The 27,829-nt window shown below is 36.3% G+C and overlaps 2 protein-coding genes across 10 annotated transcripts in view; one reads left to right on the forward strand and one right to left on the reverse strand.

Annotated features, from left to right (window-relative positions):
- Positions 1–15,830, forward strand: part of FANCM (FA complementation group M) — a 63,872-nt gene extending 48,042 nt beyond the window's left edge. For both annotated transcript variants that reach the window (XM_003480459.5, XM_021101202.2), the window contains 6 exons: positions 4,224–4,380; positions 6,000–6,106; positions 8,091–8,654; positions 12,244–12,619; positions 14,243–14,534; positions 15,571–15,830. In XM_003480459.5, coding sequence (XP_003480507.1) covers positions 4,224–4,380; positions 6,000–6,106; positions 8,091–8,654; positions 12,244–12,619; positions 14,243–14,534; positions 15,571–15,709 — 1,635 coding nt within the window. In that variant the 3' untranslated portion in view covers positions 15,710–15,830. The remainder of the gene's footprint in view (positions 1–4,223; positions 4,381–5,999; positions 6,107–8,090; positions 8,655–12,243; positions 12,620–14,242; positions 14,535–15,570) is intronic.
- A 697-nt stretch (positions 15,831–16,527) lies between these two features.
- The window catches only part of MIS18BP1 (MIS18 binding protein 1), a 46,903-nt gene continuing 35,601 nt past the window's right edge, over positions 16,528–27,829 (reverse strand). For all 8 annotated transcript variants that reach the window (XR_014818102.1, XR_014818110.1, XR_014818097.1 and 5 more), the window contains 5 exons: positions 27,284–27,444; positions 24,452–24,600; positions 19,701–19,788; positions 17,563–17,617; positions 16,528–17,377 (listed from right to left, as the gene is read on the reverse strand). Coding sequence is in view for 4 of the 8 variants with exons in the window: in XM_021101228.2 (XP_020956887.1) it covers positions 17,274–17,377; positions 17,563–17,617; positions 19,701–19,788; positions 24,452–24,600; positions 27,284–27,444 (557 nt within the window). In the remaining 4 variants the exon portion in view is untranslated. The remainder of the gene's footprint in view (positions 17,378–17,562; positions 17,618–19,700; positions 19,789–24,451; positions 24,601–27,283; positions 27,445–27,829) is intronic.

Genomic DNA, 27,829 nt, shown 5'->3' on the forward strand with positions numbered 1-27,829 from the left:
TATATTTTTTATTAGTAAGGAACATAAGATTTTACATAGAAGTAGATTTTTCTCTCTATCATTTTCTTATGGGAAAAAGCTCAAAATATCTTGCCTATGATTTTACTTTTTTTTTTTTTCATTTTTAAAAAAAATTTATTGAAGTATAGTTGATTTACAAGGTTGTGATAATTTCTGCTATTCAACAAAGAGATTCAGTTATACATGTACACACATCCATTCTCTTTCACATTCTTTTCCCACATAGATTATCACATGCTTTTTTTTTTTTTCACGGAATAAAATACATATATTTAAACACAGTTACATTCAGACAGATTATTATATCATGGATCTTAAGAAACAGATTAAGTGCCTCCCTCTGGAGAAGTGGAATGGACAATATGCTGAGACAAATAGGAAATTTATTCTATGCTTTATCCCATTTTGTATGGCTTTCATCTTTACTATTTAGTATTATCTATTACATTTCAATTTTTCTTTAAAAATTAGCATTATATTAAAACTATGTATATTATGCAACTAAAATTTATAAAGAAGAAAGCCTTATATACCATTAAATATTTTATATATCATAATAAAAAGAATACCTTAACTGGTAAGAATAACAAAAATAATACACTTCTGAAAATAAGTAAAATATAAAATGCAGAAATAGGTTAAAAAACAGTGTAGCTATACAAATATGTCCTCACAATTTGTTACATCTTATTGATTCTTCAGTATAGGCATTACACCATTCTAGGTGATGTGGTAAACAAGACATTATAGACCTTACATTGTACCATGGGGAGAAATGGTTATTAATAATACAATTGTAGAACTGTATTATTTAATTGTACAGTTGCATTATTTAATCATAGTTATCATAAATTCTTTGATGGAGAGGAAATCAGAATCAGATGTAAGAAGACTTCAGCATTCCAAGAATGATGTCAAGTGACCCCCTTCATGGTGGATTATGCACTTATTTATTATGAGATATATTTCTTCTCCAGAGATTCCTTGTTTGTGTGTCAATTGTAGATTTTTGGTTTGCAGTTATTCTGAAGTTTTGATATAAAGTCTATATGTATATGAGATTGTTTTAAGTTGTTGGTCTCTTAATTGCAAGTTCATCTCCAGTGTCCTGCATTTGTACCCACCTCTTCTCATGATTTCTGATTTTGGTGGCATAATCATGCATGGATGATTTTGTATCTTTACTGTATAAATATCTCTACTGGTGAGCCTTGTCATTCGTGGAATTTTTGTTTCCTGTTGTGGCCTTTTCTTTTCTGTCTACAGAAGTTCCTTTAGTATTTGTTATAAAGCTGGTTTAGTGTTGCTGAATTCTCTTAGCTTTTGCTTATCTGTGAAGCTTTTGATTTCTCCTTCAGATCTGAATGAGAGCGTTGCTGGGTAGAGTAATCTTGGTTGGAGGTTTTTTCCTTTCATCACGATAAGTATATCATGCCACTCCCTTCTGGCCTGCAGAGTTTCTGCCGAAAAATCTGCCAATAACCTTATTGGGGTTCCCTTGTATGTTGCTTGTTTCTTTTCCCTAGCTGCTTTCAGGATTTTCTCTTTGTCTTTAATTTTGGTCAGTTTGATTAATGTGTGTCTTGGTGTATTCCTCCTTGGGTTTATTTTATATGGTATTCGTTGTGCTTCCTGGATTTGAGAGTGTGGTTCCTTTCCCATATTAGGGAAGTTTTTGGCTGTTATCTCTTGGAATATTTTTTCTGTCCCTTTCTCTCTCTTCTCCTTTGGGCACCCCTGTGATACAGATGTTGGTGCGTTTAACCTTGTTCCAGAGCTCTCTGAGACTCTCTTCATTTGTTTTCAATCGTTTTTCTCTTTTCTGTTCTGCATTTGTAATTTCTAATCTGTCCTCCACCTCTCTGATTCATTCTTCTGCCTCTTGTATTCTGCTGATAGCTGTTTCAAGTGAGTTTTTTATTTCAGTTATTGTATTTTGCATCTCTTCTTGTTTAAGTTTTATATCTTGTATCTCTTTGGTCAGTGTTTCCTGTAAATTATCCATCTTTGCCTCCAGTTTATTTCCAATGCCTTGCATCACCTTCAGCATCAACAATCTAAAGTCTTTTTCCTGGAGGTTGAGAACCTCCTGATCACTTTGATTTTCTGGGGTTTTTTTCTTTCTCCCTCATCTGAGTTATAGTTCTCTGTCTTTTCATTTTTATCGGTTTTTGGTGTGGTGACCTTTTTACTGACAATAGAGTTGTAGCCTCTCTTACTTCTGGTGTCTGCCCCTCTTGTGGATGAAGTCTGTACAGGGGCTTGCTGTAGGCTTCCTGATGGGAGGGGCTGATGCCTACCCACTGGTAGGTGGAGCTGATTCTAATTCCTCTGGTGGGTGGGGCTTTGTCTCTGTATGAGATTAGAGGCATCTGTGTCCCTGAGGTGTCTTTAGGTAGCCTGTTTACTGAGGGACAGAGCTGTGATCCCACCTGGATTGTTGTTTGCCCTTGGGCTTCTCAGTGCTGGCTGACTGATGGGTGGGGCCAGATTTTCCAAAAATGGCCATCTCCAGAGAAAGGTAGCTGCTCAGTAATCCCGAGAGCTTTGCCTTGAACGTCCCTCCCTCACAACAGGCCACATTCACCCCTATTTTCCTAGGATGTCCTCCAAGAACTGCAGTCAGGTTTGACCCAGATACCTATGGAGACCTCGCTCTGCCCTGGGATCCAGTGCATGTGAAAGTCCGTGTGTGCCTTTTAAGAATGGGGTCTCCCTTTACCCTTGTCCTGTGGCGCTCCTGCGCACAAGCCCCACTGGCCTTTAATGCCAGCTGCTTCAGGGGCTCTTTCTCCCAGGGCTGGATCCCCGCATGTGAGGGTTTGATGTGGGGCTCAGAACTCTCACTCTCTCACTCCTGTAGGTGAGTCTCTGTGAACCAGTTAGCTTCCTACCAGGTAAGTATGGGGTTGTTTATATCGCGAAATTGCCCCTCCTACCTCTTGACATGCCCTCCTCTTTTTCTTCTGGAGTAGGGTATCTTTTTTAAGGTTTCTGGTCCATTTGGGTGGAGATTGCTCAGCTTTTAGTTGTGAATTTTGTTGTTTTTAGGAGAGAGGTTGAGCTCCAGTCTTTCTATTCTGCCATCTTAATCCTCCCATCTACTTTTTTTTTTTTTTACTGGAATTAAAATCTTAAAGTGTGGTATTTTTATTTTTCTTTGTGTGTTAAAACTCTTGCAGTGTTGTGTTATTTTGAATCACTAAATGAAGAAACTTTAGTGTATTGATGATTTTACATTCCGATTGAAGAAAATACAGAGGAGTTCCTGTCGTGGCTCAGTGGTTAATGAATCCGACTAGGAACCATGAGGTTGCAGGTTCCATTCCTGGCCTCACTCAGTGGGTTAAGGATCCGGCATTGCCCTGAGCTGTGGTGTAGGTCGCAGATGCGGCTCAGATCCCACATTGCTGTCACTGTGGCGTAGGCCAGCAGCTACAGCTCTCATTAGACCCTTAGCCTGGAAACCGCCATGTGCTACAGGTGCAGCCCTATGGAAAAAAAAGAAAAGAAAAGAAAATATATAGACAGAAATCTGAGTTTTAGAATATTCGTTTGTATGATAATTTTGTTTCTTATTTCTATCCGGTATTCAATTTCATGGAAAAGAATTCTTAGCACCTTTTTTTCTTTTTGATCTTTTTAGGGCTGTACCTGCGGCATATGGAGGTTCCCAGGCTAGGGGTCTAATTGGAGCTGTAGCTGATGGCCTACACCACAGCCACAGCAAAGCGGGATCCGAGCCCCATCTGCAACCTACACCACAGCTCATGGCAATGCTGGATCCTTAATCCACTGAGTGAGGCCAGAGATTGAACCTGAAACCTCATGGTTCCTAGTTGAATTTGTTTCTGCTGTGCCACGACGGGAACTCCCATTAGCACCTTTTTTTCTGATCCGTCCTTTGTGGTGCAGTATTTTTCCTGGCAAAAATTAATTAGCTGGAAGACTCAGGAGACTTTATGCTTATTAAGAAACATATAGAAAGCTGACATTCTGACTTGTACTTTATTTATAACAGAATTATCAGAAGAAATTTAAAATAAGTAGGGTACTTTATGATTTTTTTGCAGTTTTCTATTTTTATTATCTTTGATTTTTAAAGCACTAGCAAGAAATCATTTTCCATAACTGTTTCCAGTTATTTAAGGAAATTATATTATTTTTTTACGGGTACCTTCTTGTTTTCTAATGTGTTTTAGCTTGTAGCGAGGAAGTTTTTAGATGATGAAGCAGAACTTTCCCAAGAAGATGCACAATGTATTTCATCAGATGAAAGTGATGAGTCAGAAAATGAACAAGATTCCTCATTACTTGACTTTTTAAATGATGAGACTCCACTTTCACAGTCTGTAAATGGTAAATGATATAATGATGCTTCTTTTTCTTTTAATTTTCAGTGTTCAATGTGGTGACATTTAAATATTCTAGTCAGTTTCCAAGAACCCTTGACTTAAAGGGGAATTAAATTTGATGTGTGAGATATTTGGTCATTTTCATTCCAATTCTATAATATTTGTTTTATGTGAGAGTTGGTTGTGTATAGCCTTCTGCTAATTTGATTATTTCTCTCCATAATGACATGGCTGGCTCAGTGTCAGATGTTCATTCAACAAGTGTTTAGTGCCTACTATTTGTCTAGTAATCTGGAAGGTTCTTGGGAGAGTTGTATCTGTGAACAAAATAGACTAAACCCCCTTCTGAAGCTTGCATTTGAGTGGAAGATAATAAATGATATACATAATGAAAACGTTATAGGAAAACAGAAAGAATGAAAAATTTATAGGAAAACAGAAAGAATTGCTTAAGATGAAGATTTAGAGAGGCAAGAGTTAGGGGTGTTAATGGAGAAGCTGCAAGTTTTAAATAAGGTAATTAGGGGTAGGCCTCACTGAGGTGACATTTGATCATAGACTAGAAGGAGACTAGGAATTCAGCAATGTGGTTTGTTAGAACCAGCTGAGACACAAGGCTAAATTTAGTAAATTTGCTAAGTAAGGGAGATCTACTTTTAGAAAACAGTCTCCCTAGACAATGCTTGAGCAGATCTTCTATACATCTGTATTAGAGCAGATGATTCAGGCTGGCTATAATAGAAATGGCAAAGATTTGTGTGGCTTTTCTGATTCTGATCTGATCTTTGACAAATCTTGCCATTATTCTGTTCCTACAGTGCCTGATATGACTTAAAACAACAGTTTCCCAGGGTCCCTGGCCTTAGAGAAAAAAAGTTTTAAGTACAGACTTCTTAGGACTATGTTGCTGATACTGATATGATGTGCAGAATAAGGTTTCTTAGTACTATGCCCTTGATGTTCATTAACGGAAGTGGCTTTTGCAGGTCTGTAGTGTAATCTGGTGGGAGAATGTTGATGCAAAGATGACAGCCAGTGTAGACCCTGAGCCAGGAGTGTGCCTGGCATATTCATGGGAACAGCATTATGACTGGAGATGAATGAGAGAGAAGGGGGAGTAGTAGGAAGTAAGATGAGAGGTAATGAATGAGCAGTGAGCTCATGGCCTTTTAGAAGTACTGTTCTAGCTTCTGTGTTGAGAATGGTCGATCTGGGAGCAAAGATGTTTTTAAGTATATGCTTTCTTTTTTTTGCTTGGATTTCTTGTGTTTTATCAAATGATTTCTATAACTCAGATATAGTACTAAGGTGTTTGTATGCATTTATTTTTCATGAAGAAGCAATGTCTTGATCTTCATTTTCAGAGGAGAGAGATAACTAAGGCAGAGAGCTTAAAGAAATTGTCTATGATCACCCAACTAGTTGGTCTATCAAAGGCAAAACTCCTAACTAGGTGTTTTTGAATAATTGTTTTTAGACACATATCAATATATATTAAATGTCTTTTGTGTGAAATAAATCCACAAGTTTTGAATTATGGAATTTGGGATAGGTTGAAGTTAAATACTTTGCTCATTTTCATTTAAATAATTTTGCTATTTGAAATTTATATTATCTCTACAGATTCTGAAATGAGAGCTATTTACATGAAATCTTTGCGAAGTCCAATGGTGAGCAGTCGGTATAAAATGGTCCATAAGAAACATAACAACATAAACATTTTCTCACAGGTATGAACTATAGAAATACAGTGGAGAATTTCCTGGTGGTGATGTTGAAATATATTCCTGTTAATGAAGCCTTCTTTTGTTTCTAAAACTGGACCTTCAGAACTATTTGCAGTAATTTCTGCCCTGAGTAAGGAAGGTGAACTCAATAAATTGTCAAAATCTCTCTTAGTCCTAATTGGATCAAATTTTCCTTTATCTTGAGCTAATTAGAAAAAACTCTTAGATTGTTTTCCAATTAGTATCTTTAAAGGAAGTGAATAGAACTTTATTATCTACTAGTTAAAATTTTAATTCTTCTATGCTGTCATAGTTTTCTTAAAGTTAATTTTTCATAAAAATAGTATATCTTAAAAATTATAGCTTATTTTTCATTTATAGATAACAATTTCATATTAGTCTTATTTGTTTTTTAAATTGCCATATTTGGCTTGGAAATAATGGTCATTTGTATCTCTGTATTTTCATTGTGTTTATTATATAGTACTTATCAAATTGGTTTTTTTGTTTTTCTTAGGGTTGCATTGTGGCATATGGAGGTTCCCAGGCTAGCGATCTAATTGGAGCCACAGCTGCCAGCCTACACCATAGCCACAGCAACACCAGATCTGAGCTGCATCTGTGAACTATACCACAGCTCATGGGAACTCCAGATCCTTAACCCACTGACCGAGGCCAGGGATTGAACCCACAACCTCATGGTTCCTAGTCGGATTCCTTTCTGCTGTGCCACCATGGCAACTCCCTCAAAGTGTTTATAAATTATGTTTATTTTTCTGGCTATTGCAGTAGACTAAATTTCTAGAGGGCAGATAATTCTTTTTTTTATTCCCAAACTCCCCATTTCCTTCCATAAAGAATATACTCAAAGGCATTCCCTAGTGGTACAGTGGGTTAAGGAACTGGCATCGTCACTCTTGTGGCTTGGGTTGCTGCTGTGGTGTGGTTTAAATCCCTGGCCTGGAACTTCTGCATGCTGTGGCCATGGCCAAAATATAAATACACACACACACACACACACACACACACACACACACACACACTCAGAAAGAAGATATGGTCTATATAGAGAGTGGACTACTACTCAGCCGTAGAAAAGAATGAAATCTTGCCATTTGTGACAACATGGAAAGACCTAGAGGGTATTTTGCTAAGTGATATAAGTCACACAAAGACAAATACTGTATAATTTCACTTATGTGGAATTTGAAAGCAAAATAAATGAACAGACATAAAAAATAAATAGTCAAATAGTCATAGACACAGAAAGCAAACAGGTAATTGCCACAGAGCAACTGCAAAATAAATGAGTCACAGGTGTAAAATGTACAGTGTGGGGAATATAGTCACAAATGTGATATCTTTTTATGGTGACATATTGTAACTAGATTTATTATAGTCATCATTTTGAAATGTATGTTATGTAGCAGGAATTGACATAGTATTGTAGGTTACTTATACTTTAGAAACAAACTCAGAAAAAGAGATAAGATTTATGGTTACCACAAGCTGGAAAGGGGGTTCTGGGAGGGAGTTGAATGAAGGCCATCAAAAGGTACAAACTTCCAGTAATAAGATAAATAAGTACTAGGGATGTAATGTACAACATGATAAGTATAATTAACACTAATGTATGTTATATATGAAAGTTGTCAAGAGTAAATCATAAGAGTTCTCATCACAAGGAAAAAGTATTTTTTCTATTTCTTTAATTTTGTATCTATGTGAGATGATAGGTGTTCATTAAACTTATTTCATGATGTAATTAGTCAAATCTTTATGCTGTACACCTTGAACTTACGGTGTTGTATGTCAATTATATTTCAATACAACTGAAAAGGAAAAAAAAGAATATTCTCTATATTTTAGTTGAGCAAGTAACTGAATTAATAAAGTGAAATATTCAAAAGATATCATGAACTTAGAAGTTGTTAAATACATGCTGATTTTATGAAATTTGTTGTTTTCATTTGTATTTTTATTATAGATTCCTGAGCAAGATGAAACATATTTAGAAGACAGTTTTTGTGTTGATGAAGAGGAGTCTTGCAAAAGCCAGTCAAGTGACGAAGTCTGTGTTGATTTTAACCTAATAAGTGAAGATTCCTTTGCAAGCGGGAGTAAAAAATATAAAACCCGTCGAGCAGTAAAACTAAAAGAAATGAAGAAGAGACAAAATAGTGTGCATTCAAAAAAGAAATTATTCAGAATTATTTTACCGGCTGATTCAAGTGAGGAGGAAAACCATGTCAGTGATATACGAGAATCCAATATTGTGGTTGACCCAAGAACTGTTACCAAGTGTGAACAACAAAATCACTGTTTGCATTCAGTGCCTTCGGGGTCTTCATTGCAGTCCAGGGACCACTCTAATCCAATTGCTAATCAATCGCCAAACCAGAGACAACAGACAGCACTTAATGTAAAGGTCACAGTTTCTGATGTTTCAGACTCCAAACCTCAGAGCCATAATGACATTGAATCTACTTTATCATCATTGACTACTGTTGATTCACAGAAAGACTGTAGAAAACATCCAATTCAGTCGAAGGTATGAATCAAATTAGAGAAAAAAAAGCCTTCATATGTTTACCAAAAGATTTTTGTTTTTGCTTTTTACGGCTGCACCCGTGGCATATGGAGGTTCCCAGGCTAGGGGTCTAATCAGAGCTACAGCTGCCAGCCTACACCACGGCCACAGCAATGCAGGATCCGAGCCTCTTCTGAGACCTACACCATAGCTCACAGCAACGCCGGATCCTTAACCCACTCAGCGAGGCCAGGATTGAACCTGCAGACTCGTGGTTCCTAGTTGGATTCTTTTCCACTGGGAACTCCTGTTGTTGTTTTGCTTTCTTTTCTTTTGTGTTAAATAAACTACGTCAAAGAAAAATTAGAAAGTGATAGAAATCTTCAAATAAGAAACCACACTACATCATGTGGCTAATTCAAAGGTTTTAATTTTTAAAATGTGTTTATAGTTTTCTTAATAACACTCTGCAAGGAAACTTGATAATTTTATAAAAAGGATATAGCAAGGCAAAATTAACAGAAATTGTATGCTGAGGACTGGTTTCCCCCCACGAAGTCTTCAGATATGTTAACTCTCATCTTTATACCAAGGAGAGGAGTTTTAGGGGTACCACCTAATTTCCTTTATTTCCAGAATGGTTCTGTAGTCTAGTTTCCAGCATCTCTCTTACTACTGCTGAAGTAATCCCTAAAAGCATTTTCAGTTTTTAATAGTTCACAGTTGTAGTAGTTTTGTCAAAATAGGGTTACAGTCATAATAATAGGAATCCCTAGACCTAGATTTCTGTTTCTCTTTTATTCCAGGTGTTTCAGTCCATTCCACCTTAGTAACATGCTCCAGTACCCACACAATGGCCCTCAAATTAGCATTTCCAGTTGTAAATTATTCCCAGATCTTTTTTTTTTTTGTACAAAGGTACTTCTAGAAGGGATAATTTGATAAAGTTGACTGGATTGTTTTATAAATAGATTAGAGAACAACAAACTACTTAGTTTCTCTGAGCCTCAGTATTCTCAACTATAGTATAAAGATAGTTAATCCGAGTCAAGGCAGGTAATACTTGCATAATACTTTGACAACCAGTAAGCCCTCTCAACATTTCTAGTATGGCATGCTCTAACTAAAAAAGAGCTATAGGCTAGTAGTATTTTGAGAACTGTCAAAAAGGATAGATAGATTTTATTTCAGCTTTTCTTCTATTATCTGATACTATAATTACATATAGCATGATTCTTCATATTAGGAGGAGAAAGAATTTGAGGTAAAATTGAGAAGTCATAAAATAGACTAACTATCCTGTCAAAAACTGTTAGATACTAAAAATGTTTGTATTTATTTTGTCATGTGTATTACAGACAGTATTCTTTTTTTCTCATTTGCCTTTGTTTTGTTTATAGTTGGTTTTGCCATACCTTTTTTTTTTAATCTTTTCAGGGCTGCACCCACTGCATATGGAGGTTCCCAGACTACCACCACAGCTCACGGCAAGGCTGGATCCTTAACCCACTGATCGAAGCCAGGGATGGAACCTACATCCTCATAGATACTAGTCAGATTTGTTTCCACTGAGCCACATGGAAACTCCTTACCTTTTTTATACAGTTTTAATTTTTTATACTTTCTGACTTCAGTGTCATGTTTAAAAAGCTGCTATACTCTAGGATAACTAAATATTTTCCAATGTTTTCTTGTGATTCTTTAGTGTTCATTTCTTCCTTCATTGCAGTTATTCTTTTTTAAAAAAATGGGATATTAAATATATTCCAAAGGTTATTCTGAGCGATTAGAACTTCCTCTTTAGCTGAGAATGTAGAAAGCTGGGTAGAGCATTGTTCCTTAATTGTAAGAACAAAAAAGGCCATATAATCTACAAAATAATTGTTTATTTGAAACCATTATGGATCTGAGGTTACAGGGCAACCAGTTAGCTTGATATCTAAGGAAAGACAAGTGCATCCAAGGGGAGTCTTGCTGATTTGGGACAGTCACTGGTCACTGTACAATCTAATATGAAGAATTCAGGTTTTAAACCAATGAGCTACAAAAGGCAAATGGACTAGCATGAGCTTTTAGAACCCCAGGGAGTTGTAGCCTTGCGGAAGTGATGAGCAGCTACAGTGGAAAAGGCACCAGGCCCCATCTAGTTCTCTCCCTTATTTCCCCCAGGGAACAAAAAAGCTTTAAGCTGCTGGGGGAAGAGGAGCAAACCCCTATAGCCCTCAGGGCCTGGAGGAAGACCCTTTGCAGATAGAGTAAAGGAATAAAAGAGAAAGGGGCAGGAAAACATTTTGGGCCTAGAACATTAGAGATCTCTAATCACTGGAGGTGGTTGAGGGCGGGTAGGATCATCTCTGAGGCCCAGGGTCTCAAGTCCTGCCTAAGACAGGCTGAACCAGGACAATAGAAATCAACCCCCGCCCCTGCTCCCAACCTCATCCTCCTAGTGCTCCCTCCAACCAGGCTAGCAAACACTAAGTAACAGAGAAAAGCAATACCGCTGAGAGAGGACAAGAGTATGGGGAGAGAAACTCTGAGGCACAGGTTCACAGAGAAAACTTAAAACTAAGGGAATATTTAGAAAAATCACCTGGCAAAACACCACCCAGACCTTAGCTGAGCTTAAAAGGCCTTTGTGGTGTTTGGTCATGGGTCCATAGCTATTTTGTACTTTGGTAGAGCTTGTGTTACCTCAATTACTACTCTCCTACACAAGATACTTGGTTTTCAATCAAAGTTGTAGAGAAGGAAGAAAAAAATACATCCTCAAGAACCAGACTCAGATATGACCCAGATGTTGGAACTATCAGACAGGGAACATAGAATAACCATGGTTAATATGTTAAAGTCTTTACTGGAAAAATCAAGCATGCATGAACAGATAGGGAATATCATCGAAGAAATGGAAAATATGAAGAACAACAAAGTAGAAATGCTACAAATGGAAAAATGAGAAAATAAGAAAGATGAATGTCTGCCATAGGCCCATCAGTAAACAACACAGCCATGGAAAGAACCAACAGACTTAAAGCTAGGTCAATAGAAATTACCTATTTTGAAATACAAAGAGTGAAAAAACAGAATGGAGCATCTAAGAGCTGTGGGACTGTATCCAGAAGTCTAAGATACATGTAATTGGAATTGAGAAGAGAGAGCAAGCAGAAGATAAAGCTCAACAGGCACTGGCTGAGGATTTTCTAAAATTAATGAACATTGGCATATAAGTATCTGAGTCTCTGTTTTCAGTTTTTATGGGTATATTACCTAGGAGTGAAAATTCCTTTGCTGAATGGTAATTCAATTTTCTGAGGAGTCACCAAACTTTTCCACAAGGCTCCACCATTTTTCATTCCCACTAGCAATGTCCATATCCGTTCCTTTTTTCTTTTCTTTTCTTTTTTTTCTTTTTTGCATTTTAATCACATTTTTCCTTTTTTAAAAATTATAGCCATCCTGTTAGGTGTTAAGTGGTGGCTTGGTCCTTCATCTACAGTCACTTTGGTCATGTTAAAGGAAGAAAAAAAAGAGTATCAGTACAAAAATAATCTTAGGTGTTGGAAGTCTGGCGCTAACATATATTTAATCATGATTGATGTTTTCTACTTTTTAGGATGCTGGTGCTCTGGAGGATTCTGGCACTTCAGCAGCATTCTGTTCTAACTCTCGACCACATTTGGCTGACACACATGCTTCTCCTAGACTTCCACAGGAAGGCCAAAGAACTTGTATTCTTGTAGATAGTCGTGAAATCACTTCTGGTTCAGAAGTAATTTCTTCCCTAAGAGCAATTCATGGCTTTCAAGTAGAGGTTTGTCCTCTTAATGGTTGTGATTACATTGTGAGTAACCGCATGGTGGTGGAAAGAAAGTCTCAATCTGAGATGTTAACTTGTATCAACAAGAATAAGCTCATTGATCAGATCCAGTACCTACAGAGCATGTTTGAAAGAATATGTGTGATTGTGGAAAAGGACAGAGAAAAAACAGGTTTGTTTTTAATGTTTTTGTTTATAAGGCAGTAAAGGAACTTAACTAACATTTAGTTCATTCTTCTACTGTCAGGAGGTAGGACGCTCTTAAAATGTAAATACCTGACTCATGAATGTCATCTCACATTTACATTAATGCCATACATTTTTCAGTAGTCATCATGTTTAAATGTAGCTTATAAGAATTTAAGGGTGAGAAATTGAAGGCAAGTGAACCAGTCAGAAGTCTTTTTTTGGGGGGAGACCCAAAAAGGGTGAGAGCCCTAAACAGAGCAGCAGTGAAGGGAAGGAGGAATCAGAAAGTTTAGGGGGTAGAATTAGCAGAAGTTGGTAAACGGGGTCAAGAATTACTCTTGAGCTGACCAGTTTCTTGATTGCTGGGTTAGGTTAGTGTGCTGTTCATTGAAATTATGAATGTAAGAGAAGAAGCAGATTTGAGGGACAAGAGGTGTTCAATTTTGAGTAAGTTCAGTTCTCAGTGGGTCGCTGAAATAGGTGCCTAGGATATATTAGGAAATGCAGGCTTGGAGCTTTAGTTAGGGAATTTTTAATAGGTAATATTTAATTGTATGGGGAGCTAGCCCTTGAGACAAGTGAAAATCATGGGATATGCAGTCAGAATATGCACTGAGTTTTGGTGTCCCTCTCTATACCCATGTGACATTGCATTGATAAATCCCTCCCCCTGAGGAGATAATAATATACCTGTCCAACTCATGACATGGTGTTAGGAGGACTAAATGAAACCATGCAGGTGAAAGCCATTATGGAAGAAGTCAAGGATTATAAGTCATTATGTAAAAGGAAATAATGTAGTTTCCATTAAAACGCTGGTTTGGGAATTGAGTGATGTATCTTTCATCACCACAGTCACTACTGAACCATTTGACCTTGGATAAGTCACTCTGTCTTTCAGTAACAAAAGTTTTTTGTTCTTTTTCTAATTTGACAAGTGAGGGCTTTAGATTAATTGATTTTGGGGTCTTTCTGGTACCAAATTCTATACTTTACTAACCTATCCATTGTAAAGGAAGTAGATTTGGAATAAAAAGGAAAGTAATGTGGCAAAAGTTATGGAAAATATATATATTTTTTGGCTTAAGGAAGAATGCCAAAAAAGGATGTGTAAGTAGAACATGGAAAGAAAATGAACGGGAAAGGAAGAGAAGTAAAAGAAGTAAAGAGTTAAAGATAGTGTAATGAGTGTGCAATGTATTGAGTAACTTTTGGAATAAATACATAAGGTAATTTTATATCAGCAGTGTACTTAATGAATCCTTCAGCAATGCTAACATTATGAATTTTGAAGATGAGTAATATGGTGTCAGCCTTCGGGAATGATTTATCTAGGAATATAAACTCTCCCCTGCCTACTCACCTTCTGCTGATTTTAATACACTCATAAAGACAGTTTTAATACACTCATAAAGACAGTTCTCCCAATTTTCTCAGGTATTTGAGAATCACTTTAAATCTTTAGCAGTAGGGCTTCTCATTAGCATAATGTGGTACTCGTTTGCTTAATGATATATATCTTGGAATTTCAATAATGTATAGTATTAACAGTTTTATTTAATGTAAGTTACTAAGGTTTGCATTTTCTTAAATGTGAAACATTTAGGAGACACATCCAGGATGTTAAGGAGAACAAAGAGCTATGACAGCCTGCTGACTACCTTAATTGGTGCTGGAATCCGAATTCTTTTCAGTTCCTGCCAAGAAGAAACTGCTGATTTGTTAAAGGAATTGTCTTTGGTGGAACAAAGAAAGAATGTTGGTATCCATGTTCCGACAGTTGTGAACAGTAATAAATGTGAGGCACTTCAATTTTATCTGAGTATTCCCAACATAAGCTATATAACCGCATTGAATATGTGTCACCAGTTTTCATCTGTGAAAAAGATGACAAACAGGTATGTCTGTTTTAATACTTTTTGTTGTTGTTGCTATTTCTTGGGCCGCTCCCACGGCATATGGAGGTTCCCAGGCTAGGGGTCTAATCGGAGCTGTAGCCACCAGCCTACGCCAGAGCCACAGCAACGCGGGATCCAGGATCCTAGCCGCGTCTGCAACCTACACCACAGCTCACGGCAACGCCGGATCGTTAACCCACTGAGCAAGGGCAGGGACCGAACCCGCAACCTCATGGTTCCTAGTTGGATTCGTTAACCACTGCGCCACGACGGGAACTCCCTGTTTTAATACTTTTAAGTGGTTACTTTAAAATTATTCTTAGAAGCATTTCGTAGGAATTTTAATATCTTTTAAAAATAAAGAGAGATAGTGCCCATTAGATTATGTCATTCAGTAAAGACTTGCTGACATCTATCAGTCACTGCATTAAGCTGAGGACATTAATGGAGAAAAAAAGATAGGCACTGTTTTTGAGGAACTTAGAGCCCTCTGAGGAGGTGGACATCACTTATGTTTTTATCTTGCATTCTAACATTTATGGGCTGTTTAGTTCTATAACTAGAAAAATGTTCAAGTTGAAAATTTTATTAGGTTTTGATGATTACATTGTTTGAAAAACAAAGAAAGATTTTAGAAAGTAGGATAAACTGAAGGCCCCAAATAAGATGTTGAAATTATTATTATGTGATTTTTTTTTTTCTTTTTTTTTGGTGGGGGGAAGGCTGCACCCATAGCTTTTGGAAGTTCCTAGTCCAGGGATTGAATCTGAGCCGCACCTGCGATCTACACCGCAGCTATGGCAACACCGGATCCTGAACATGCTGTGCCACAGTGAGAACTCCAGTTATTACGCATGATTTTAAATATAGGGAATGTGCTTTTATTTAAACCAATGCTAAAGGCATATAAACTGGATTTAGAAAACTTGGGGAAAAAAAGATTTTCTTAAAGGCTTTTTTATATTTGGTATTCTTTAATCAAGAATATTAAATTTCCTAAGTCAGAAGTTTTAGTGTATGTTTGTTTATTTTTCAGCTCACCTCAAGAAATCTCTATGTATGCACAAGTAACTCATCAAAAGGCCGAGGAGATCTATAGATATATTCACTATATATGTGACATACAAATGTTACCAAATGATTTTAACCAAGGTAATTTCATATCTGATGCATGATCAGACTGCTTCAGGGTGGGTTATCAGAGAACTCTCACAATACTAAATGCACTTCAATAATCATTGCTGTGGTTTGTGATTATCACTTTAAAATATATAAATAAGAATATTTTCATACCTATTTTATATTGTGTACATTTTTATTTATATAGATTATATAAATATTCAAAAAACCCTGATGTTTAATAGTCATTTTGGTTAATTAGATTACAGATATATATATTTTTAATTACCTTAAACCTTACCAGTTTATCTAATGACCCAATGGAAACAAACAGGACTAATCACGTACCTGGAAGGTGGGATACAACAGAGTTTTGACAGGACACAGGGGATATGGGAAGTAGGGGTACATTGTAGTTTGTGTCAAGTGTATGCTACTTCAGATTTACCTTTTTGTTTCCTATTATAGAATTTAACTACCTTCTAATTTCTAAAAATCTATCCATTAACATCAAGCAACATGGTATTACACCAAGTATTAACAACTTTAAAGTTCTACAACAGAATTCTTTAGAGCCACTCTAAAATAATCCTTTCATTTGCCTCTATTAATCAAAAATCTTTGTGGCAGAAACGATCATGGTAGTTTACAGGAGAATGATCTCAGTTTACTTGCACTAGACTTTTTAAATAGAGTGTTTCTATAGATCGTATAGTTCTTCAACTGCTGATTATTACTGACTAAATTCTTAAGAAACAAGAAAATGTATTTTTTCTAAAAATCCTGGTATTTTTCAAGGAAACAAATGGAACCATTAACAAACAAAATGCATTTTTTCTACGATCAGGTAATTAGAAAAACCAAGACACGAATATTATGAAAGCAAACTAAGTTTATTTGAACAACCTAAATGGAGAAAAAGGATGGGCAAATAGGTACTGTAGCCAGAGGGGAGAAAATTCTATGTCAAATTTTAAAACATAATGGCAGAATAAGCTAAAAGAGGTTTATTGCTAAAGCTGTCTGAAAGCAAAACAATGTTTACTATGACATGATGTATTGAGTCCTTACAATAGTAGATCTATAACTTGAGTTTGATCTTTTAAATACTGAGACCAAATTTAGACTATATCTGGTTAAGAATACAACAAGATTTGCTCTATTACTCTACCTAATAAAAATACTGAAAAAGCAATAAATTAAATTCATGATGTACCAATCACAAATTCTAAGAAAAACAATCAGGAAAAAACTTGTCAAATGGTTTAAACAATATGTAATTTAAACATTAGATCAACTGTAACTTGTATACCAAGTGGTAACAAATGCAAACCAGTACAATCTATTTGGTATTGCTTCATTCCCCCCACTCCCCACCCACCACCCCACCCTGGCCCACACCCCCACCTCTCCCAAGGATAGCAACATTTTCTTGAATGCCTAAAAAAAAATATGTATAGAACATGATTTGCTTGAAACTATAAGTCATGAAACCTTTGAAAAACAGTCTGAAATTTTACATGAAGCTACATTATAAAGAAAATATATATATTTCAAATGAAGACACAGATACACTGTCTGCTTCTTGATAAACATTTTGGAAATATTCTCCCATTTTTACTACGCAGAATCACAGTTTGAAAAATAATAATCTTTCTCTTCTTCATCTAAAGATTCCATAGCATTAGTGAAAAGTTTTCCAATATCAGCGTTTTCTGGTAATTCTGTAAAGAGAAGTTTAATTTTAAAAAAAGATTAATATATTTCAAAAAGCAATTTCAATGAAATTAAAAATAACTATAGGAAACCAATTGGTAGGGCTGCCCACTTTTCTGTAATTAATTTTAATATTATATTAATAAAGAGACTGTATAATAGAACAGAGCTATAAAAGATATTAATATATTACCTTTGTTAAATGGTGTTTTTCTTCTTGATGGTGGAGTTGCAAAATCAGTTTCACCCTACAAGAGAGTTTGTATTAATAACTAAGTGATGCCCCCTGTGAGGCCCACTTCAAACCTAGGTAATATTCAGCATGCTTTATCCCAAGAAAACATTACAAACTAATGCTACAGGGGTTAAAAGACAGCCTCTGACAGTTGCCAAAATCTACTGAATACTTATTGCATTACATTTTTAAGATTTAAATTCTCTAAAGTTTAAATTCTTGGCTCAAATATTAATGTATATGGCAAGTTTTAAGTATATAAATGCATGAGTATATACATCAGTGCTTTTTAAACTATTGGCCATAGCTGGCCATCTTCAAAAAATGAAAAGGAATAGAAAACGAAAATATAACAGAGTATATACCCACTATACTAAGGATAAGTATTGTTAAAAGAAACTTTTGAGATACAAACTCATGTTCAGATATTTATGGAAATGTATTTTTTCCTATGAAATGGGTCAAAACACTATTACATCATTTAGCCCTCAAAATCATTTAGTGAGACCAAGTAGTATCATCATGATCCCCATTTCATACCGCTTATGAATAAATGAGGTTAGTTCAAGTACCTTCCCTTGTCATTAAGCTAGTATGAAGACCTTGAAATCAGAACTTTTAATACAAAATCCTTTGCTCTTTCTATCCTCACACTAGCTACAAATGAAACCAAAATTTCATTCTTATAAGGAATACGGGACTGGAAAAAGGGAATCTGAGAAACGCTGAGGAAGACTCTGTCCACATCTTTAAGTATGGAACAGAGGTTTCTTTGGAGAATTTAGTCTCCAGGCCTAAAACAAGGTTCCCAGAGATACCTACTATTTCCTGTGGACAAATAAAGCCTAAAAGATTAGATGTGATTAGGTAATTCCCATGTTGAGAGACTCTGAAAGGAACTTTATCAAGTGTGCCATATAAACATCTCAACATGGAGGATGAGGGAGAGAGACTGGTGGCTAATAAACTGGTTAGAATATACCCTCAGGGAATAAGGCAGTTTTCCATTTTACCCCCATAAATGATCATTCTGTAAGACTAGCTATTTAATTGAGGAAATCTGAGGTGAATTAGCTTTCCCAGAATACTTGTAGTTTTATCTGGATATAAATTATCTGAAGTAAAATCAGAAATTAAAAATTTAAAAATTACTTCAAGAGGCTATGGGAGTTCCTGCTGTGGCACAGTGGGTTACTTATCTGGCTTGTCTCTGTGGTGTTGCTGGTTTGATCCCTGGCCCTGCAGAATGGGCTGGGGACCCAGCATTGCCACAGCTGTGGGTGTGGCCAAAAAAAAAATCAATAAAGAAGATCAAGGATTCTTCTAATCTTTCCTCAAAGGGATATATAGATCACTTTAAGGCAACTCTGAGTTAAAAATGTTTTCTGTAACTAGATGTTATATGTTGAGACACAAACACATATCAAGAAAAACTTGTGAAACCATTTGAAGCTGCAGAGTATTCAGTGAATTTTTTTTTTTTTTTGGTCTTTTCTAGGGCTGCTTCCAGCGGCATATGGAGGTTTCCAGGCTAGGGATCTAATCAGAGCTGTTGCCACTGGCCTACGCCAGAGCCACAGCAATGCGGAACCCGAGCCTCGTCTGCGACCTATACCACAGCTCACAGCAATGCCGGATCCTTAGCCCACTGAGCAAGGCCAGGGATCAAACCCGAAACCTCATGGTTCCTAGTTGGATTTGTTAACCACTGAGCCATGATGGGAACTCCTCGTGAAATTTTTTATTCTATCACAGTCATGACTCAGTCTGGATTATTCCCCAATCACTGAGTAGATATTATACTTCTCTGCCTTGTCTGAAATGTCCTTACCTAACCTTTTTTTCCCCACCCTGCCTGACTCCTCAAATGGAAATTCTCACTTTGCTCAAGTGCTTCTATGAGCTGCCATCTGTAATCCTCTTAGCACTTATGTACTTACCTCACTCATGGCTTCATATTATACCTTACTTGTATTAGGCAGTAAGCAACCTGAAGGCAGGGACTTTATATAACTTATAACTCCAACAATTTGCCATATGTTTTATAGTTGTTCAACAGATATGTATTGAATAAAATGAATGACAAAAATACTTACTGTTTTCTTCTTGATATTGCCCCAGACAATGCCACCTTTACTTTTATGGTTTTTTTGCATATGAAAAACATATTTATCACAATCATCCCTGTTTCAATATAAAACAGTTTCATGTCAAAATCAACTACTATACTTTTCTCCAGAGGTTGAACAGCAATTGACAAAATCAATTTAAAATGTCTCAATCTATGAAAAGTATATTTTCTTTTCCATTTTTATAAAGGCAGTTGTGTACTGATAGAGATGGACAAAAATGCTTCAATCCTATAATGATTGGAAATGACTGGGAAATGATTGTGTACTTATTGTCTATTGTCCCATTTGTGCTCTTTCCAATCTCTATCTTGCTGCCTTTTCCAAAACTGAGACTTCTTGTTCCTTGATTCCTTTTTGTTACACCTTTCACTCCTTTCCCTTGTTTATGTCTTCTTTCCCTATCCAGACTGAATCTTAAAGTTGATCATTTTAAGGATATGCCTGGTGATGAAAATGTACAATTAATTTATAGCTTCCAACTATGTTGTGTCTTCAGTTCAGCTTTTTATTTCTACAGTTACATCTTTCATCTCTCTTTTTTTTTTTCTCCCTATTTCTTGGGCCGCTCCCGCGGCATATGGAGGTTCCCAGGCTAGGGGTTGAATTGGAACTGTAGCCACCAGCCTAGGCCAGAGCCACAGCAACGCTGGATCCGAGCCACGTCTGCAACCTACACCACGGCTCATGGCAACGCCGGATCGTTAACCCACTGAGCAAGGGCAGGGACCGAACCCGCAACCTCATGGTTCCTAGTCGGATTCGTTAACCACTGCGCCATGACGGGAACTCCCATCTTTCATCTCTTAAACCTAGTTTTTTCATTTCTTTTACCTTATCTCTTTCCCCTCTCATTCTTAGCAAATAAGCCTGACTCATAATTTATAGATGAAAACTGAAGCCACACAGAATGTTGTTTGCAATTTCCCCAACAATTAATTCCTAGTCCTATTTATGACAGTAAATATCAGTTGACAACCAAATCTAATTGTCTCTCTTGGCTTCAAGTCCTATATGACTGATTATTCTTTCCTTTATGATTATTTGGGAGCAACCTTAAAGGTATGATGTACAGAAATATGTAACGGTGTGATTACATTAAGATATTATGTGAACCATCAACACTGCTGCACAGCAAGTGAATAAACCTAGCCAGTTATTTAGGATCAGCACTTCAAAGGTCTACTATCCTATACACCTATTTCTTGATTGATAAAAACTGTTTCATTAATTAAAATTGTTATGAAAAGGAAGCTAACTACCAGAGGTGGTGAAGTTAAGAGGCCTAGGTAACTCAGTTTTTAAACATACAAGTTTTAGGAATTCCCTGGTGAGACCATTGGTTAAGGATCTGGCACTGTCGTCGTGGCACAGGTTCGAGCCTGGCCCCGGAACTTTCACATGCTGTGGGCATAGCCAAAATAAGAGTTTTAAGAAACACATTCTTTTTTTCTAGGGCTGCACCTGCAGCATATGGAAGTTCCCAGGCTAGGGGTCAAATTGGAGCTGCAGCTATAGGCCTACACCACAGCCACAGCCATGCAAGATCCAAGGCAAATCTGCATCCTATACCACAGGTCACGGCAACAATGGATCTTCAACCCACTGAACAGGGGCCAGGGATCCAACCCACATCCTCATGGATATTAGCTGGGTTCATTACTGTTGAGCCACAATGGGAACTCCAAGGAAATATATATACATATATATATTTTTTGTCATTTTGCCATTTATTGGGCCGCTCTCGCGGCACATGGAGTTCCCAGGCTAGGGGTCCAATCGGAGCTGTAGCCACCAGCCTACGCCAGAGCCACAGCAACTCGGGATCCGAGCCCCGTCTGCAACCTACACCACAGCTCATGGCAATGCCGGATCGTTAACCCACTGAGCAAGGGCAGGGACCAAACCCGCAACCTCATGGTTCCTAGTCGGATTCGTTAACCACTGAGCCACGACGGGAACTCCAGGAAATATATTCTTGATATGAGTGTATCATGTGCTCTTTAAGAAAAAAGGGCCATTTTCCTTCATTGTAAATGTGATATATATGTGTGTAAAATAACACCACAAACCAGGCCAGTATAATTCTACAATCTAGAGATCATGGCTGATAATGTTTCTGGTCAAGAAATTTCCTTTCTCTTATGAATACATATGTAAACTCAGATCATACTGTATGTAGTTTTATTTCTTAGCTTTTAAAAAGTATTATCCAGTGAACATTATGCTGTATTATTAAACATTCTTGAAGGTATTATTGTTATATATTATTCTATTATATAGACAAATTCTAATTTCTTAATTTTCCTTATTATTGGACATTTAGGTCATTTCCAAATTTTAGGTACTGTTTTGTAATGAACTCTGTCCATACAAATGTATGTATATACTTGCCCAAATCTCACACTTTCTTAGAAATAAATATCAAGGGCCAAAGAGAGAATTATTTTAAAGCTTTTAGTAATTTGACTAAAGTGTTTACCAAAAACTTTGTCCAAAATTATATGCTCCTCAAATAAACCCACACACACCTATGGTGAATTACTTTTTGAGAAACGAGTCAAGAATATACAAGTGATACACACACACACACACACACACACACACACACACACACACACACACACAATGGACTACTTCTCAGCCATAAAAAAGAATAATGTCATTTGCAAAAATGAATGGACCTAGAGATTATCATACTAAGTGAAGTAAGTCAAAGAGAAAGACAGATACCATAAGATAACTTATATATAGAATCTAAAATATAACACAAATGATCTTATCTATGAAACAAACAGATTCACAGACATAGAGGACTAGTTTGTGGCTGCTGTAGGGGAGAGGGGTGGGGACGGATGGATTGGGAGTTTGAGATTAGCAGATGCAAACAAACTATTATATAGAGAATGGATAAACAAGGTCCTGCATAGCACAGGAAACTTACATATCCTATGATAAACCATTATGGAAGAAAAAGAATGTATAGTATGTATAACTGAATCAATCTGCTGTACAGCAAAATTAACACAACACTGTTAATCAATAAAGTAAAACTTAGAATATATACTAAATATACTTTCACCTGTAATAAATACCAAATTAAAAATAAAAAAATAGTAATAAAATTAATTAATTAAAAAAAATAAAGTCACAAAAAAAATAATTCATGGGGAGTTCCCATCATGGCTCAGTGGAAACAAATCTGACTAGTATCCATGAGGATGTGGGTTCAATCCCTGGCCTCGCTCAGTGGGTTAACAATCCAGTGTTGCCATGAGCTGCGGCGAAGGCTGCAGACTTGGCTTGGATCCCACAATGCTGTGGGATAGGCTGGCAGCGGCAGCTCTAATTTAACGCCTAGCCTGGGAACTTCCACGCTGCGTGTGGGTGCGGCCCTAAAAAAAAAAGTAATAATAATAATTCATGAATTGCTAGGGGAAAATTATGTTTTTGCTGAATAATGCAAATTGAATTTTACTAAGCTTCATGAGATTACAGAAGGATTTTTTTTTTTTCCTTCTAGTCATGATCATCTGGCTTCTGCCTCTCACACCCCCATAGAAATTGCTCTAAGATTAGCCCTGGCCTGTTTAATTGGCAAATAAATAGCCTGTTTTCAAGCCTCATTCTTACCATTTTCCATTTTTTTCTTTGTATTATTTGACTGTTGGCCACCCATATGTTTCCTTAATTTTATTTATTCATATTTCAAAACTGTTTATATTCATAGTCTGAAATTCAAAAAGTCTTCTTCTTATTTGTCCCAATCTATCTTAGTTCCTCTCCCTAAGAATCACCAATGTTTTCAGTTTAAGTATCTTTTCAGAGATATTTAATTAAATAAAAGCAATTGTGTGTTTATATATATATACACACACACAAGTATATACATACACATAGCCCCTATTTACACAAGTGCTAATACATAATTAATCTTGGACATTTTACCATAAGAATTTCTTCATTAATTTCTATGGCTACATAAATAATGCACCAGAATTTATTTGAATGGTTCCTAAATGGTGGATATTTGAGAGTTTCCAGTCTTTTGCCATTATAAATAATACTACAATGAATTAATTGTACATTCACAATTCCAGAGTAGGATCCATAGGTCAAAGAACATATACATTTATAATTTTGATAGAGTAACTGCCTGAACTAATTCAGATTGAACTAATTTACCTCATCCCTAGTAATGAAGAATGGCTTTCTTTTTCTTGTTAATTTGCAAGAGTGTTATATTACGGAAATTAGCCTTTTTCCTGTGATGAGTTCCATAAATTCTTCAGATTCTCATTTGTCTTTTCATTGTTTATGGTGGTTGGTACTAGGTAAAACTTCATCTTCTATATGGTTGACTTTATCATTCTTTTTATTAGTGGCTTCTGGCTCTTCTAAGATTATAAAATAATTCTCCAAGGTTTTTTTTAAGGTACATTATATGGTTTAATTTTTTACATGCAAAACTTAGACCCATTTGGAATGTATCCTAATGTAAAATGTGTACTTGACACTACTGAAACACCCTAAACTTGCTAAAACGGCCAATCCTTGACTTAACTAGGAATTATTCTTGATTTTTCTTTAATAATGATGAATCCTCTCATTACTCTCTGCAACTCATACAATGTTAAAAGCTGATGCAAAAATGAAGTTAAAAAAATTAAAAATTTAAAGTTAAAAGCTGATGTAAAGTACTATGCACAAATATTTACCTATTTATAGAAGCTAGCATGCCAGGACTGATATGCTGACACTGAGGAGTTTTTGCCAGTGGAAAGATAACTGATGATGGAGTTGTTGGATTTTTGTCCATATCTGGCAGAATATCATCCTCTTCTTGAATGTCCTGGAAACTTGGTAACTAGAAAGCAAACATTTATTACGAGCAGTCACCCTTAAAAACATAATTCTTCATTTTCACAAATTGTTTTTTTTTTTGGGGGGGGATAAGTTATTTTCCTTCTTATATTTTCCCAACTGAGGTAACCAAAAACATTTATAGGTAGAGAACAGAGACCTGGCCACTAAAAAACTTAGTTTCCATTGTATAAAATGGAGATGATGACACACATTTCTAGCATTGTGCAGAAAAAGGATCAGTATATGTTTTCTGTAAAAAACAAGAAAATATTTTAGGTTTTACAGTTCATTCTGCCTCTGTCCCAACTACTCAACTCTGCGGTTGAAGCAGGAAAGCAGACAAAACAAATATATGTCTTCTAATAAAATATTGTTTACCAAAAAAAGGTGATATACCGGATTTAGCCCATAAACCAAGTATGCTGACTTCTGTGTAAACAGGACAAAACAAAACTATAATTGATTTACTATTATGCTTGGTACTTACCAGACACTCAAAGCAGTATTAAACTTTTTATGTGCGTATATTTCTAATAAATAACAATTCATTTCTTAATTAATATTTTACTTACCTTTATGAACTAAGTCACTGCTACTTCTACTTTATTATCTTTGCTTTTAAAATGTTGCTAATTTGGAATTTAGGCCAAAACATATACAGAATTTGAAATGATGGGGAAAAAATATAAAGATACAATGCCTCAAGGACCATGGTTTTTGTGGATAAAACAGATTTTTGTGCATAAAAAGCCTCAGATGGCTCCCTTAAAATACCTCCCTCTACCACCTATGCAGGCAAAAAGGGGGCCCCAGTATTGATGTTACTAAATTCTTAAAGCCTTTTAAAATTGGAGGTGACTTAACAACACTGAGAAATGGGAAGGTGAAAAAATTGCCCTTAAGTCTAGCTCCCTAAAACAACTCTCAAATTTATACTTAATAGTCAAATTATCTATATCCATCCATTTTTACATTACTTTAATCTGTTTGTTTGTTTTTGTCTTTTTAGGGCTGCACCTGCGGCATATGGAAATTTCCAGGCTAGGGGTCGAACTGGAGCTGTAGCTGCCAACTTACACAGCAGCCACGGCAAAATGGGATCCAAGCCATGTCTGCAACCTACACCACAGCTCACTGCAAGGCCAGATCCTTAACCCATTGAGGGAGGCCAGGTATCGAACCTGCATCCTCATGGATACTAGTTGGATTTGTTACTGCTGAGCCGCAACAGGAATTCCTCCTTTAATCTTAATATTCTTAACATTTATATTTAGATTCTAGAAAGTCTCAAATTTGCAATTAATAATTGCTCTATATTTTACTATATTTATGAGGTACATCCCAACTGGACATATAGACTGTTTCCAGTTTTTTGCTGCGAAGATAAACCTGCAATAAGTATCTTTGTGAAGATCTTTGGCTTTTTAAAAAATTTCTTTGGGTAAACTCCCATGAGTAGATTTAATCTTTTACAGCTCTCATTTATTGCCATAATGCTATACAAAGTTAAGATGCAATTATGTACCCAGTGACATATGAGTAAATCATTATCTTTCTTGCTTTTTGATAGTGGACATTTTAACTTATTTCTAAAAAATATTCTGTAATTTAGAAGGTATACATGTAATGCACTTTGTTTTCCTTTGATCACTAGCTAAAATGATCTAGTGTTCAGCCTTTTGAATTTTTTATTTGCTTTTATTCCTTGAGCTTGATACATGTTATTGTTCCTGTATCATCTGAATTCTTCATATTATAAAAAAATATTGCTGTCTTTATTTGTTGCAAATATTTTATCCCAATCACTGAAATGTTTAGTTGTGTGATTTTTCATACTACAAAATTCTTCCTTTTTTTTTTTTGCTTTTCAGGGCCTCATCTGTGGCATATAGAGGTTCCCAGGCTAGGGGTCCAATCGGAGCTATGGCCACCAGCCTACACCACAGCCACAGTTAACTTGGGATTTGAGCCGCATCTGTGACCTACACCACAGCTCATGACAATGCCAGATCCTTAACCCACTAAGCGAGGCCAGGGGTTGAACCTGCAACCTCGTGGTTCTTAGTCGGATTCGTTAACCACTGAGCCACGATGGGAACTCCAAACTTTTTTTTGTCTTTTTAGGGCCACACCTGTGGCATATGCAGGTTCCAAGGCTTGGGAACGAATCAGAACTATAGTCACAGATCTACACCACAGCCACAGCAATGTGGGATCTGAGCCGCGTCTGCAGGCTCCACCAGAGCTCATGGCAACACCAGATCCTTAACCCAATGAGCAAGGCCAGGGATCAAACCTGCATCCTGTCCTCGTTTCTGCTGAGCTACAACTGGGAATTCCAAATCTGTCAATCTTATGTTGCCACTTAATCCCTCTTCCCAATTTACTATACAGTAGGTAATAATCTTATCACCTCTTTTTAAAAAAAGTATATTTGGCCTATATATGGGTTTTCTAATTGATTCTACAACCATTACTTCTGAACACCACTGAAGGGTAGACTCTGACTGGTGTGAGAATGGCACGCATTGGCAGGCTGCTTCCTATACTATACTTTGGCCTATCTATGGAAGCTATCAATCTTTGGCCTAAATATTAGGGATGAATGCTAACAGTGCATAAAAATGAAAGATACAAAAGTCAATATAAAGAAAACAGTGATTTCATACATTTAAGACTCTTACCAGTATTCTCTGATGCTGCAAAGGTGTTGTACTGAAAAAATCATCATGGTCATCTTTTGGCATCTGTTCCATAAAATCCCTCATCTGCTGTTTCCTTTTGAGAGTTCCCACTTTGGCAGTTATCTTAATAGCTTGCTTCTTATCAGTATCACTGACCTTACCTTAAGAATCAGCAAAACATTCTGATAAGAATTTGACAGTATCTGCTCTATAAGGTTAATAGCCTTTGCAAAATCTAAAATGTGTATTCCTATTAAATAAACTCAGCTTCTGTTGCTAATATTTCCAAGACTCCTATACTATGTAACAAATGATTCTTTCTACACTGGGATCAGTGCAATATGATCAGATTGCAAAAATATCCAGGAAAAAATTAAGATTGGGCAAGGTGAGGTTGAAAAAGTTCTTTACTTGTAAGAAAGGCTACCTCCCACACTTTTGCTGAATGCCCAATTTATTGATTTTGTTAAAATATAAACCTTACTGAATTAGGAGAGGGACAATGAATATTCTCTAAAGCTTGATACTGGACTTCTCAGCATAAAC

Source organism: Sus scrofa, chromosome 1, assembly GCF_054392235.1.
Source record: "Sus scrofa isolate SSC_HxYL_T2T_F1_AM1 chromosome 1, Sscrofa_HxYL_maternal_Yorkshire_Landrace_v2.0, whole genome shotgun sequence".
Classification (NCBI taxonomy): Eukaryota; Metazoa; Chordata; class Mammalia; order Artiodactyla; family Suidae; genus Sus; species Sus scrofa.